Raw genomic sequence first — 13,784 nt, 5'->3', positions numbered from 1 at the left:
GAGGAATCATCTGTGCCGGCACGGAATCAGGACATACTTTTCGCGCGAACTTGAGAATCCACCGATCCGAGTACTCCTCGCTCTCGTTGTTTGAAGACCGGTTACGCATCCTTCGCGCCGTGTTCCAAAGCGTATTCATCGACGTTTCGCGCGATAAACCGTCCACGAATTGCCGCCAGTATCCGCGTTTCTTGGCTTTGATGAGGCTCTTGAGTTCGTGTTCAAGAGTCGAGTACGCTTCGAAATACTCGGGTGTTCCGCGTTTCCGGAAAAGCTTAAACGCGTCGGACTTTTTACGATAAACCTCAGTGCATTGCTGGTCCCACCAAGGGGTAGGAGGTTTCCTACGAAAAGACGTTCCTGGAACCGGCCGAGTTTGAGCTCGAAGCGCGCTGTCCAAGATCAGATTGGAGAGGAAGTTATATTCCTCCAACGGTGGAAGCTCTTCTACCGACGACACGGCTTCATCTATCGCGGTCTTGAACGTTGCCCAATCGATATTACGGGTGAGGTCGTACGCGACGTTAACGGATTCCGACGAATTGAACCCACTGGCAATCGAAATTTTGATCGGCAAGTGATCACTACCGTGGGGATCCTGGATCACATTCCACGTGCAATCCAACGATAATGAATTAGAGCAAAGTGTGAGGTCTAATCTACTTCCATTTGAGGATGGACCAGCCAGACGTGTTACTTCTCCATTGTTAAGAATTGTCATATTGAAGTTATCACAGAGGTCATATATCAAAGTAGAACGGTTGTCATCATACAGTTCCCCCCAGCCTGTACCGTGGGAATTAAAATCTCCCATAATCAACCGTGGAGTAGGAAGAACTGAACAGATATCTGAAAGTTGTTTTTGACTAATCGAAACTCGGGGAGGAATATACACAGAAGCAATACAAAGGCTCTTGCCTTTAACAAAAGCCTGACATGCGACAACTTCAATACCTGGAAATTGTGGAAGATTCACTCTATAGAAGGAATGGCACTTTTTGATCCCCAAAAGTACTCCTCCTCCACGCGAATCCTCACGATCCAGTCGAATAATGTTAAAATCATGAAAAGGAAGATCGATATCTGAAGAGAGCCAAGTTTCACACAGAGCAAATGCATCACAATCGTTATTGTGAACCAAAAACTTAAACGATTCTATCTTAGGAATAAGACTTCGACAATTCCACTGTAGAACAGTGATCAAATCCCCGACCTCGTTTGGAAAATTATCCATCGAAGGAGATGATTGCTGCAAGGAGGGGCCACTTTAATGTCAACTGCTTCAAGAGGGTTTTCACAGTAGGAAGCATTGCCAGAACAATGCTTTTCAGAGGATCAGAAATATCGAGGTAATTGAGGATACTGTCCACAATGTTATCAAATGAGAACAACCCAGATGAAGAAGGGGCTTGTGTTCTGAAAATTGGGGCATCGGGGGTTTTGGATGTCCCCGGGAGAGGTGGAAAATCCTGGGTATAATCAGTTCTGCGGAATCCAGGAGGAGTAGAAGTCTCCTTTTTTCCACCACTCCTTGATTTGGGCAAGCTGATTTGGGGTTCTTGATCTGCAACTTTCCGCGAACGGATGCGTTTTCGTTTCCGGGCAGAACCTTCCGGAAAACTGAAAGAAACTCCCTCCTCAGCCAAGTCAGAGCCAGACTCGTCATCTGACAAAAGAGCGAAGGGATTTGTTTCGTTGGTCGATGGCTTGGCTGTCTTAAGCATTTCTGCAAAAGACCGCCTGGAACGTTCTTTAAGAGAGCGCTCTAGTTTTTCCCCGCGTTGTTTGTACACCGGGCATGACGAGAGACCATGAGGAGTTCCCTTACAGTACACGCATTTTGGTGCAGTGACTGTGCAGGCGCCATCCTCGTGCTTCTCCCCGCATTTGGAACAGCGTGCCTTGCTGCCACAGTGGGACGCCGTATGTCCCAACTGCTTACAGTTTTGGCAGTTCATGACCCGGGGAACGAACAAGCGCACAGGTAGTCGAAGTTTTCCCAGCTCGATGTAGTGAGGAAGGGCTGAACCAGAAAAGGTCACACGGAACGAGTCTGTGGGGGTAAAACTCTTTTTACCCTCGCTGACAGATACTGAGCCCAGTTTTTGGACATCCAGTATCTTCACCGGGGGGAGCAAGGGGTTCTTGAAACGGCCAACCGCCTGCTTCTCCAAGATCTCGGGGGTCAGACTCGCTTCGGTGACCACACCTTCGATCTCCACATCACGAGCTGGTATGTAAACCCTGTACTCAATCGTAAAGAGCTGGGAGGCAGCAATCTCGTTAGCCTGCTTCAGGTTAGAAACGACAACACGAAGTTTATTATGCCTAACCTTCGTGATTTCGGTCACGGCTGAGTATCGCTTCGTCAGATCAGTGGAAATTTGCATCAAGTTCAAAGGTTTGTTTTTGGGCTGAAAGTAGACAACCCATGGCCCAGTCGAGTCATCTGGATAGGCTCGCGATCGGGGGCTTTTTTGAGACGAACCATGAATGACAGGACGTTTTCGTCTTTTCTTGCCATCGAGTGGCAAACTGGTGTCATCTTCCGACAAAATGTCCATATCGTCTTCTGACGAGACGTCCATTTTGCCGTACTAGTGGGAGCGGTAAACGCTCTACCACTGAAACGATGCTTAAAACCACACAGACACAATAAACAGAAAAAAAAACTACAAACACAGAAACACAAAATTAAATTTAACTGATGGGCGAGAGAAAGAAACAGGAAAAAAAAAACTTATCTGCTATACTACTACCACCGAGTGATTACACAGCAGCAGCGGAGCGACGCGCAGCGTGGGTGACCTTCGATGCGCGTGTGCGGGCGATCTTTGTAGTGGTGTGCTTGTATTATGCTCGGCACTCTGCTGGACACACGATGATGGATGACCGGTATAAATGCGAAGGCAGATGCTGACACTCGATGACGATGATCTGTGTGCAGGTATGCGTGATCACGCACCGATGAAGCGCAAATTGGTTTGCGAATATCCAATTGCAAGTGAACAATTTTCTTTCCGATGGCGCCGAAAACCACTTTCTTCTCAGAAAAACTCACTTTCAGATAATTGTTTAGCCGGGTACTATGCCAGTAATCACTAAGCGAGAAAAAACTGATAATTTAAACCAACCGAATACCGAGAAAACTTCCGAAATACCGGAGCGCGAAACAAGTCGACTGTACTTCTTGCTAGGTCGCAGTGGGATGTTGTACAAAAATGATGTTTAACATTGTTTTCTGAGTAATACTTCAATGAAAACAACAATGAAAGCTTGTCACGCAAATAGAAGGAGCACTGTTGGGCACTTTCTGAAATATTTCAATAGTATAATTCCCTTGCAAACCCAAATAAATCTATCTGCGTAAAAAATAAATAAAATAAGAGTGATTTGCGGCAAAACCCGCCAGTATCACACCCAACGTCAGTGCCTATACGTAAGCGTACTACGACGCGGCTCTCAATAAAAGGAGTAACAAGTGTGATACTATCACTGCTAGACTAGATCTTTGGTTCTCTCATGCAGCGGTTTATCAGAGAGGGGAAGCTTAGTAATCCCCATCGCCTGCCCATGTCGCCATTCTATCGCGGCATGAGCCAGCAACGCCGACCATAAACCTACCGTCTCCAACACTCCACTATAAAGCATGAAATTAAGCCCGCCCACCAACATTAGGTAAACGTTATTCTTCTAACGAAACAGGAGAGTTCAGTGATATCAAAAATAAAATTGGATGCTATAATGAATCACCTAGTTCATTCATCATTCTGTAAACAAAATTCCTTTAAATTTATATGAGAACTTAAGAATAGACTTGGACTAGATCATTATATAACACTATTTATTCTAAAAATCCTGGAAATTAATTTAAAATGTGCAAGTATAAGTTGGGTGAAAATTGGTTTCTATATATATCTACTAAATCAGGACTCCGCTGTTTGGTAGTTTTTAAACTACGGAACTGTTCGGTAAAAGTTTACAAATCAGTGGAAAATTTTAAAATTTGGAGATTTTTTCCGAAAATGTACAGACCTGGTAAACCCCTTTTAAAGATACAATTAAAATTTGTTGATTTTTTTTTGTTTGGCAAAATTTACCGCCTTCGGTGATTCGAATTCAGTGTGTAGCAAGTATTTTCTATACAAACAGGTCCAGCAATGGTTTCTGTTTGGACCCGAATGCAAACGTTAACTCTATACACACTTTCTGTTTGCTGATCCATGTTTCTTGTGTGCGGGAATTGAGACATGTAATATTGACTTTAATACATTGAAGTAAAAGGCTTCTAACGTGTTGCCATTAATGTTGTCAATATTCGTATATTGATGATATTGATGGCGAAATTTACGGTTTTTTGTCAACACATTCTGAGGATTGACAAAATGAAATTAAAATCAGCTTTTCGTCAATACTTGCCATCAATTATCGTCTTCAATATCACCTTTTCAATATTATTGTCAGTATGTCAATTTAATGTTAATATATTGATATGTGTAATGAGCGCTTAAGAAAACGAGGTGCAATGGAATCATTTTTGCGTCAATTCAACTCTCACCTTTAACTTCACTCGTTGTGAATAGTCTCGCAATATCAAAGGAGCTTCTAAATTCAATATCAAGCATTATATTTTGCTCCAATATCACACGTGCTATTGAGAGTGTATGACAGCGGAAAAATATCAATTTGCTAATGATCATGATCACTGCCCGTCATGATGGCTGATATGCCCTACTATCACTTATATAGCGAATTCGTTTATAATAATGGATCAACAATAGAAAAGGGCCCATCAGCATTTGTAAACAAACCGTTCTAAAGCCCCTTCCTCACACAAACCAACACTATTATCGGATAGGGAAAAGTTTCGCCTACCCGATTATGGTGTTGGTTTGCGTGGGCTGCTTTCGCTTTGTGAGGAAAGGGCTTTAGAACGGTTTGTTTACAAATGCTGATGGGCCCTTTTCTATTGTTAATCCAGTATTATTCAGTTCCAACCTGGATGGGGTATCAAGATTGGGTCTGCTTGTTTTCTGACAAACGTCAGTTTGATCGTTTGTTTTTAAACCCCAGCTCAGGTTGAGGTTCGCACTGACGAAAAATTCGGTTTCGTTCCCCGATAATAAACGAATTCGCTAATAGTTTTCTAGAACACAAATCTCGGACTGTTACGACACCGCTCATGAAATTGGAACTCCCTGTTAACTGCATTGCAGCAAACGTAAAGTTCCAGTTTCCTTGTTGCCTTTTTCGATATGTGTGCTCTTGAAATTGCAAGGTGTAAATTAGATAAATTAGGAATAAAACTTCCACAGCGATTCACCTTAACCTTACCTAATGTTCATGATCATGCAAAACATCTTAGGGTTAACAACAACACTTGGTCGGATTTCGAATCATTTAGAATTATACAAGTTTGGATATCATTTTGAACTTCTTAAACCGAAGCCTTTACATGTATTCAGAAAGCTTACTCGTTATCTTCTTCTTCATCATCGTTGGAACTGATTCTGAAGTAGCGCAGTTCGTACAAATCCTTATCGTTGGATACGACACGAATCCAATCACGCAAGCTGTTCTTCTTCAAATACTTCTTGGTCAAGTATTTCAGATAGCGTTTGGAGTAGTGCACATCAGAGTTGACGTAGACCTTCATCTTCTGTCGTTCGAAAGATACGCTGTTTCCAAGATTTCCAGTCTTTCCGTTGACCTTGAAGCGTTCCTTCAGGTACTTTTCCTGGAAAATGGAAGAGAAAACATTGAAAATAGATTAGATGATCAAAATACTGCTCAGCTCGTCAACCCCAAGACAAGACGAAACAACTGGGTATAGTTTTGGATAAAGTTTGTGATTCAGGCGTGATTGGTTTATTTTTGACAGGAATGCGAACAAAGTATAGCCTATGCAGCATATTCAACATGATATCGTCATAAAACATAATCATCAAAATAAATAATTCAAACTGAATTCTTTGATCATAATAAAAAACAATGCATAATACGTTTGATGAATGATTGGGAAATCAAATTCAGTTTTTTTTTTCAAGAGTTTACCAACGTAATTAATCATACTAGGCTATTATCTCGGTGGGCTCTACTTCACTGAAATGTAAGTATCTCCTATGTGATCATCGCTGATCAACCAATGATTTTTGTGATGTTCGAGAACTTCTAGCGATTGGATCACTTTTCAGAAATGAAGTTTAATAATTATTTGTACTAACTCTTTTATTATTTTGGTGCCATACTATGTAATGTTTCGAAAATGGCCAATTTACCATACATTTTTGTATGCCGTGCTTGTGCTTATATTTATTTCCGAAGGAGAAAAACACATTTCCATTCACGGATAGAAATCTCCTTTTGGCTTTTGGCAAATTTCTAATGCTAATTATTCATAAAATGTATAAGACAACTAATAAGCAGACGCTTTGCAAGAAGTTAATGAAGATCATGTGTCAAATGAAATGTATAAGCAGTCACACATCCTTGTATGCATTCTTATAGGACCTATGTGTTTTGTCTTATGGAATGTATAAGGCTTATGTTTTGGCAAAAATGTATAAGTGAAACACATGAATAAAATAATTAAATTTCGTTTCGTATTTATTGTTCCTACGAAGGGGAAATGAATGTAATGTCGGCCTAAATGGCCCTAATTTGGGCCCATACATAAATGCAGCAATCGACTAAATATTTAATAGCGACCAATAATATCCATTAATACCGTCCCAATGACGCGTTCATCTAGATAAAATTGATAAATAGCAGACTTTTAGCGATGGGCCCAATCTTAGATCCATAGGCCAACACTAGAGCCATTTCCCCTACATGATGCAATTGGTTCTTTCTTAGGCTCATATTGTAGCATGATAATGTGGCTTCCAAAAAAACACATGATATAGAATTCCTCTGATTCTATAGATTTGAGAGGAGCCATGGCTTTTAAAGTGTCCTTATATTAATTTCCACTAGTAAATGCTTCAAATACTTTTAACTATCTCGAAAAGAATATGCATAAATATTAGGGAAAGATTAATTGTAACTATACTTTATTGAAACAGCTAGAGGCAAAAGAATAGAATATTACAAACCTCTTATTTATCAAATAGAGTAAATGTCGGCTTCGGCACCCATTGACTGTTTTCGGGAACAACAATTTATACGGTAACTTCACTGTATTTTCTCACCAAAATACTTTGTTGAATGTTTTCAAAAGATTCCTAAGACTTACAGCATCTGATCTGATAAGGTTTTTATGGCTGAGCAAACACATTTTGTTTTCCTGTTTTACTTGAAATGAAACACACGCACTACAAAATGCTGCTGATTTCAAGTTGCCGATAATAGACCATCAGATTAACAAGCGAATCAAGAAAAGGTTGCCGAAGAAAAAGAGGCTGCCGATAATAGTCACACTCACCTGAGAAGTTAGGAGCATTGTTTTAAAACAGTTTGGGACAATACTATCGATTTGAATATGCAGGGCTGGTGTGAGAAATAGTGATTTTAGTGACCATTTTGAATAAATAAGTGACTAAAAGGTTAACTATAGTTGTAAAAACAGCGACTAAAAAGTGACCTAAAAGTAGGCGCATCAAATAAATGACTTATTCAATTATTATCTCATAAACACTTATGTACGATATGAACCTTTAAAGCGAAAAATACAATAGAAAATTTATAACTAAACCCACGGTATTAGTCACGGTGTCTACTAACTACAAAAATCTGGAAAACAGGGAATCCTCAGGAAAACTTGTTTTTTGAAGGCTCAAAGAATTTAAAAAAATTCTTACTAAGGATATTTTAAAGAAAATAATGAATTTTAAAATACAAACATTTAATTTTTCCCGTTATTTTCATTCACACTTTGAACTTTAAAGATTCACAGTGGATTAATCTTCCGTAAGAAATAAATTTAAACAAATAGGGGAAATGGCCCATGCATAAATACAGCAATCGACTAAATTTTAAATAGCGACCAAAAATATGTATTAGTACCGTCCCAATGAAGCGTTCATCTAGATAAAATTGATAAATAGCTAAATATTTTTTTTGGTTTCAGAAGACCACTGTTCTTCTGTGAAGTTCCGAAGTTTTTCTAAATTTATGGAACTTTTGTGCTCCCGCAATTTTCATGAAATTAGAACGAAATAATTAATATAGTTCTATGATTTTCAATAAAGTTCTCAAGATTTTTCTGAAGTTCATAAAATTTCCCTTAAATTATCGACTAATTTAAAACTTCTTCAATAGTCTAGACTTCCTGGTCCCTAAACGATTGCTGAATTTCTTTAAAGTTCTCTAGACTGCCCTGAATTTATCAGTATTTTTTTTAAGAACCCGCAACTTGACTGAAATCAATTAATTTGGCTGTTTCTTATTATTAACATTCACTTTTCCCTGAACGTATCTATGCTTACCTGAAGTTCTCTAAATTTGTTTAATCATCCAGCAAATTTTTTGATATATATTCATAATTCCCTGACGCTTCTGACATTTTATGATCAATCATAGAATTCTTGGAATACCCTATAATTCCACGGAACTCCTTGTTAGTCGCTGCAAATTTGCTTAAGTTAATGGGATTATTCTGAAGCTTTCTGATCGTCCTCGAAGTACTTCGGAACTATCTAAAAATATCTATATTTAGTTCTCTGGAATTTCTTGAAGATATCGCATCTTACTAAAAGTTCTTTGTTGATGTTCTCTAATCAACTAAGCTAAATTTTCGCATTTTTTAAAGTTCTTGAAATCTCCATGATATAACACCCTTAAAATACTCTCATGTTTTCCGGATGTTCATAAAATTTCCAGGAATTCTCTCGGAGCTTTGCTGAAGTTTTTGGAAATTCACTGAGTTTCTCGAAACTTATTTAAGGTATCCAATATTTCCTATAAATTATTTGAACTGCCCTTTGATTCTTTGACCTAAGTTCTCGAAGTTTCCATAAAGCTCTTATTTCTATTGAAGACCTCGGTTATGCTGGGAAACAAGCTTGCAAATGCTCATTACAGCTAAAATGCTATTTTTCAGATTTTTGAAGCAATGAGATATTTTAATGATAATTCTTATTTACAAGATGCAAGAAAAGAAGGTAAAGTGTGTGTATGACATATAAAACCTGTCAATTTAACTTTCAGAGGGTCACAATAGCGATTAGCTGTAACGATGAGCGAGCAATCAGCGGTCATAAAATCGTTAGTTGTGACCTTCTGAAAGCAAAATTGACTAATTTTATGTCATACACAAACTTTACCACCTCTTCTCGCTTCTTACAAATAAAATTATGATTATAGTATCCCATAGTTTCATAATTACGAAAACTAGCATTTGAGCTGTAATGAGCAATTGCAAGCCTGCTGGGAAATAAATAGAATTCTCGTCAACACCTTTAAATTTCTCTGAAATTCTTTGGACTTCTGTAAAGTTTCTGAAATATTTCTGAAGTTTTCATAAATTCTCTGAAATTTGCGGGTTTACGATTTGTTTTCCAGTACATCATGGATTTATCTTGAATTTATCTAAATTTACGATTATAGATTTTTAATCAGCTTTTCGAGGTGCTTAGAACTTCTTTAAAAAAAATTTAAAATAAAAATTCCTGAGAAGTCTCGGGTGCTAAAAGAACCGCTTTGAGGTTCTGACAGCTTCCAGTAAGTTTCCCATATTTTCAGCGTGTTAACTTCCCTTATGTTCCTACAGTTTGTTTATAGAGCTTCACTGAAATTCTCAGCATTTCCTTTCATTCCTCAGAACTTCTCCAAAGTTCCTACAATTGTTGTAAAGTTAATGAGACTGCATTGAAGATTCCTAATCTTTCATATAGGTAATTACGAACTTGAAATAAATCATTTATTTGCTTACTTAATTCTGGCACTTTGAATATTTGCATTATCTTGAACTTGTACATGGAATACGAAACTTTAAGACATTTAATATTTTAAGATCTTGGACTTACTTGGAAAACTCAGGTAATTTTATCCACAAAAACTAGTAGACATCGTGTATATAGAGAAAGACAATTAAAGGTCACAACGCAAAGAATAATCAATCTTGAAATAAATTCACGCTACAAAGTTGAAAATAGTGACTTATTACAAGAAAAAGTGGCTTTAGTGACTTGGCCTTAAACAGAGACTTTTTATCACTAAAAAGCGACTCGCTACCAGCCCTGGGAATTGATAAAGCAGCAGGCATCAGATGAATATAAACAACCAAAAACGGCAAATGTGCGCGTTACATAGATATTGCCGAGAATACGTAAATCCCCCTAATAAATAAATAAATAAATAAATAAATAAAAAAAAAAAAAAAAAAAAAATTTGTTAATGACCGCTATTTTCTATATGAAATAATATAAACAGGAAATTAACTACTGGTGTATTGGCATCATCAAATATCGAAACCGATTAATTATTAGAAACTACTTATAAACCTTATTTTCTTACAAAAAAAATTCACATTTGAGCTACATTGTTCAAGTATTCGCGTTAGAGAAAAGTATTTTGTGCATACAAAAATGAAATGAACAGTTTCAGTAGGCATTAGGCCTGCAAGAGATTCTTGTAGAATGTATACAATTAATTGATTACACTAGTTCACAGCATATTTGAACTTTGTAAGCTGGTGGTCATTTCCCATGTAAAATCGATTGTTGAATCCAAAAATGTAGTCAGAAAAAATCTCGGTAGGTTTCTAGATACAGCTAAAAAATGAAATATCACTCAAAAAAGGTTTGTTTACTAAAATACAAATAGCTCCGGCTGTAATGAAGCTATTTAAATTATTTTATGGCCAACTTAAAGATAAGAAAATTTTCTTTCGACCAACTAAATAACATTAGAAAAATATCCTACTGGGATTTTACATTTTTTGATTCAGCGCACGATTTTACATAAGGATCATAGATCGAACATTGAAGTTATTTTTTTACTTTTATTTGTAAACTAGTGTTATTAGGAGGGAGGAGACACATTGTTCCTATGGCCAAACGCCTATTTTTTTCCCGGATCACTGTGAATTAAAATTGTGATCTACTACAACGGTTTTAGGTTGTGAATTTTTATGTCAAGAAATGGCTAAAATCTTTCAAATAAAGAATAGCTAAATAGACTATTGCATTCTTGGCTAATATGCAGAAATTAAGATTTTTTACTTTACGAGCCTATGGTCCCTTGAATAAGTCGAGTAAGGGAGAGACTGTATATGGTTGAAATGTAGAGATTGCCTACCCAATAGCAGGAAGACCGGAAATGATAACCGGGTATGATTTCGATGTTAGTAAACAAAGTCCACTGATGGAAAAGTGTGGTTATGTATGTATCTCGGTACACAATGAGTAGGGGATACAATTTAGTTAGCTTCTATCAAGAATCGGGCAGCGGAAACTATTATCAGCGTTTTTTTTAACAATCCGTAATCAGGATAATGAGGATTCGTTCGTATACTTACGAAATCACCGACATCCATAATATTGTCTTCGGCAATGTTGGTGCAGTCGACTCCAAAACGCAAGTGCTCCTTCTTTTTCTTCAGGGCATTCTTGCCTCGTAGCAGCTGCTTCTTGGGCAGTTTGCCACCCTTGCCGGGTTTCGTCTTGACAGACGCGACGGCTTTCACCTAAAAACGAAAGGAACATTTTTATTTATCAAAATCACCGGAATACATCCTATTGAACATTTGCTCAGCACACGTGGGAGATATCGCATTCAACAATAAAAGATCTTAGCGGTGTCAAACCGCTCGGACAGTTCATAATGCATAATCTTCCAATTTCTTTACAATTTCGAGCATCCAAGAATCGTGAAACGAAGAGTAATGTTCTAAGAATGCACTAGAAAAATTAATAATTTGAAACACACCACTGGAGCCATGACGTTGCTTTACAAAAGTTGGACGAAAAAGAAATCAGGGTGAACAATTTCGGAAGGTTGGTAGCAACGTCAAGTTCTTTCAAGATGACTACTAAAGATGTTTTATTAAGGTAGGAATAAATAATGCACACGCCAAACCACCAAACCACAAACCAAACCAATGAGTACAGAGAAAGGTTAAGCAGATCGTGAAATAGGGTTGTATTAGTAAACCAAAAAATCAACGTAAACGCAAGTAGTGACGTCACTACTTGCGTGTGCTTGCGTGTATCGTACAGTGGTTGTGTGAGTGATTGCTTCACCTCGGTAATCCAGCTCATTGATTTCAAACCTCAACCATCCCAAAAATGGTCAAAACTGAACCTACCCAAAAATGGGTAAACTATGTTGGGAGTAACAAGTTGACAAATGGACAACATATCATATCTAGAGAGAGCTGGAATTCGGGCGTAACAGCCTTTGTAAACAATGACTTCTATCGATGATTTCTTTAAACTCAAGGCACGCTCACGCAAACCAGCATAACCGTCAGGTAGGGGAACTCTTCCCCCTACCCGTTGGTGTTATTGATTTGCGTTGGCAAGCCTTAACTTTCTAGAAATCATCAAAATAAGTGATTGTTTACAAAAGCTGTTACGCCCTAATTCCAGCTCTATCAAGATATATACATACATATATCAACATGAATCCGTTCGATTTTGTTCATTTGTCAACTTGTCACTCCGAACATAGTTTACCCTAAAGAGGCTGAATTTATAAAGAGACGACATGTCAAAATTGGAACAATCGATCGTCTGTCAAAGTCATAGGAAAAGTCATTCCAATCGAGCAGAAGACCTGTCAAATGGATAAGATGTCACCTCTTTATAAATTCAGGCCACCAGTTTACCCATTTTTGGGTAGGTCCAGTTTTGACCGATCTGTGTGGATTGTACCCAAATTTAGGAAGTTTTGAAATAGCGTGCAAAAAACACGCGTACACGGTTTCGCGAAAACCCATACTAGGTAAAAAATACCCATTTTCAAACCATGTATGCAGCTATCCAAAAATGGAGGCATTTTGAAATCATAAAATGGGTGAAAAAATACCCATTAAAAGAATCAGTTCACGGGTTATATGGGTATATTTTTACCCACTAATGGGTGAAAAAAAAATACAATTCGAAATTTTTATCGTCTCATTTCCGTCACCGACTCATTGGGAATACAAACAGTTAAGGCCCACGCACATTAGATCCGGATCGGACGCGTTGCGGCAAAGTGACAGCTAAATCTATTGTCTAACTGTCAAATTTACGTCAACGCAACGCAAACGGATCTAATGTGGGTGAAGGCTGGCGCACAATGCATACGTTTTCGGGTTTTTGACAGATAATGCATGGGCTAACTGTCAAAAAACCTGAAAACGTATCTATTGTGCGCCGGCCTTGACCCTTTACTGTCCGCAGCATATTTAGCGAAAATAGACGATCTCCGGAAAAGGTTAGAATCCAAAATGTTGGAGAGGCTTACGGATAAGTCAATACAAATTATCCAATATTTTTTTTCGAGAGTTGACCAACTGCAGTCTTAATAGGCTAACATCTCGGTTGGGCTCTCCATGCGATACACAATTCTAACAATACACGGTAACCAGCGTAAACACATTAATGTGTAAAATTTCACACATTTCGTGAAAAAAGGGGTCTACTCATAAAATGTGTAAACTGCGTTTACACATTTATATGTAAACCCAGCAAACATCAAAAGAAGTGTATTTTTTACACAATTTTCAAAAACGGTTTTTACAGCAAAATGTGTAAAAAGTAATCATTTCTAGAACTAAAATATAATGGGTGATGGGTCGATAGGTAGGGTCCAGGTATGAGAGCTTCCTCCCTGGCGTCGGTAGCATTGGTGGTCAG

General features: G+C 37.9%; 1 protein-coding gene across 1 annotated transcript; it reads right to left on the bottom strand.

Moving 5' to 3' along the window:
- Positions 1–5,423: 5,423 nt before the first annotated feature.
- Positions 5,424–11,964, bottom strand: LOC135702812 (large ribosomal subunit protein eL22-like). Its single transcript, XM_065223852.1, has 3 exons — positions 11,869–11,964; positions 11,459–11,626; positions 5,424–5,737 (listed from the first exon to the last, which is right to left on the bottom strand). The coding sequence occupies exons 1-3, from the start codon at positions 11,878–11,880 to the stop codon at positions 5,471–5,473; spliced, it is 447 nt and encodes a 148-aa protein (XP_065079924.1). The 5' UTR covers positions 11,881–11,964; the 3' UTR covers positions 5,424–5,470.
- Positions 11,965–13,784: the final 1,820 nt, after the last annotated feature.

This window comes from Ochlerotatus camptorhynchus, unplaced genomic scaffold (genome assembly GCF_037179485.1).
Source record: "Ochlerotatus camptorhynchus isolate MF236.1 unplaced genomic scaffold, CSIRO-AGI_Acam_v1.1 ptg000199l, whole genome shotgun sequence".
NCBI classification, from domain to species: domain Eukaryota; kingdom Metazoa; phylum Arthropoda; class Insecta; order Diptera; family Culicidae; genus Ochlerotatus; species Ochlerotatus camptorhynchus.
This window is presented reverse-complemented; position numbering and strand designations above follow the sequence as displayed.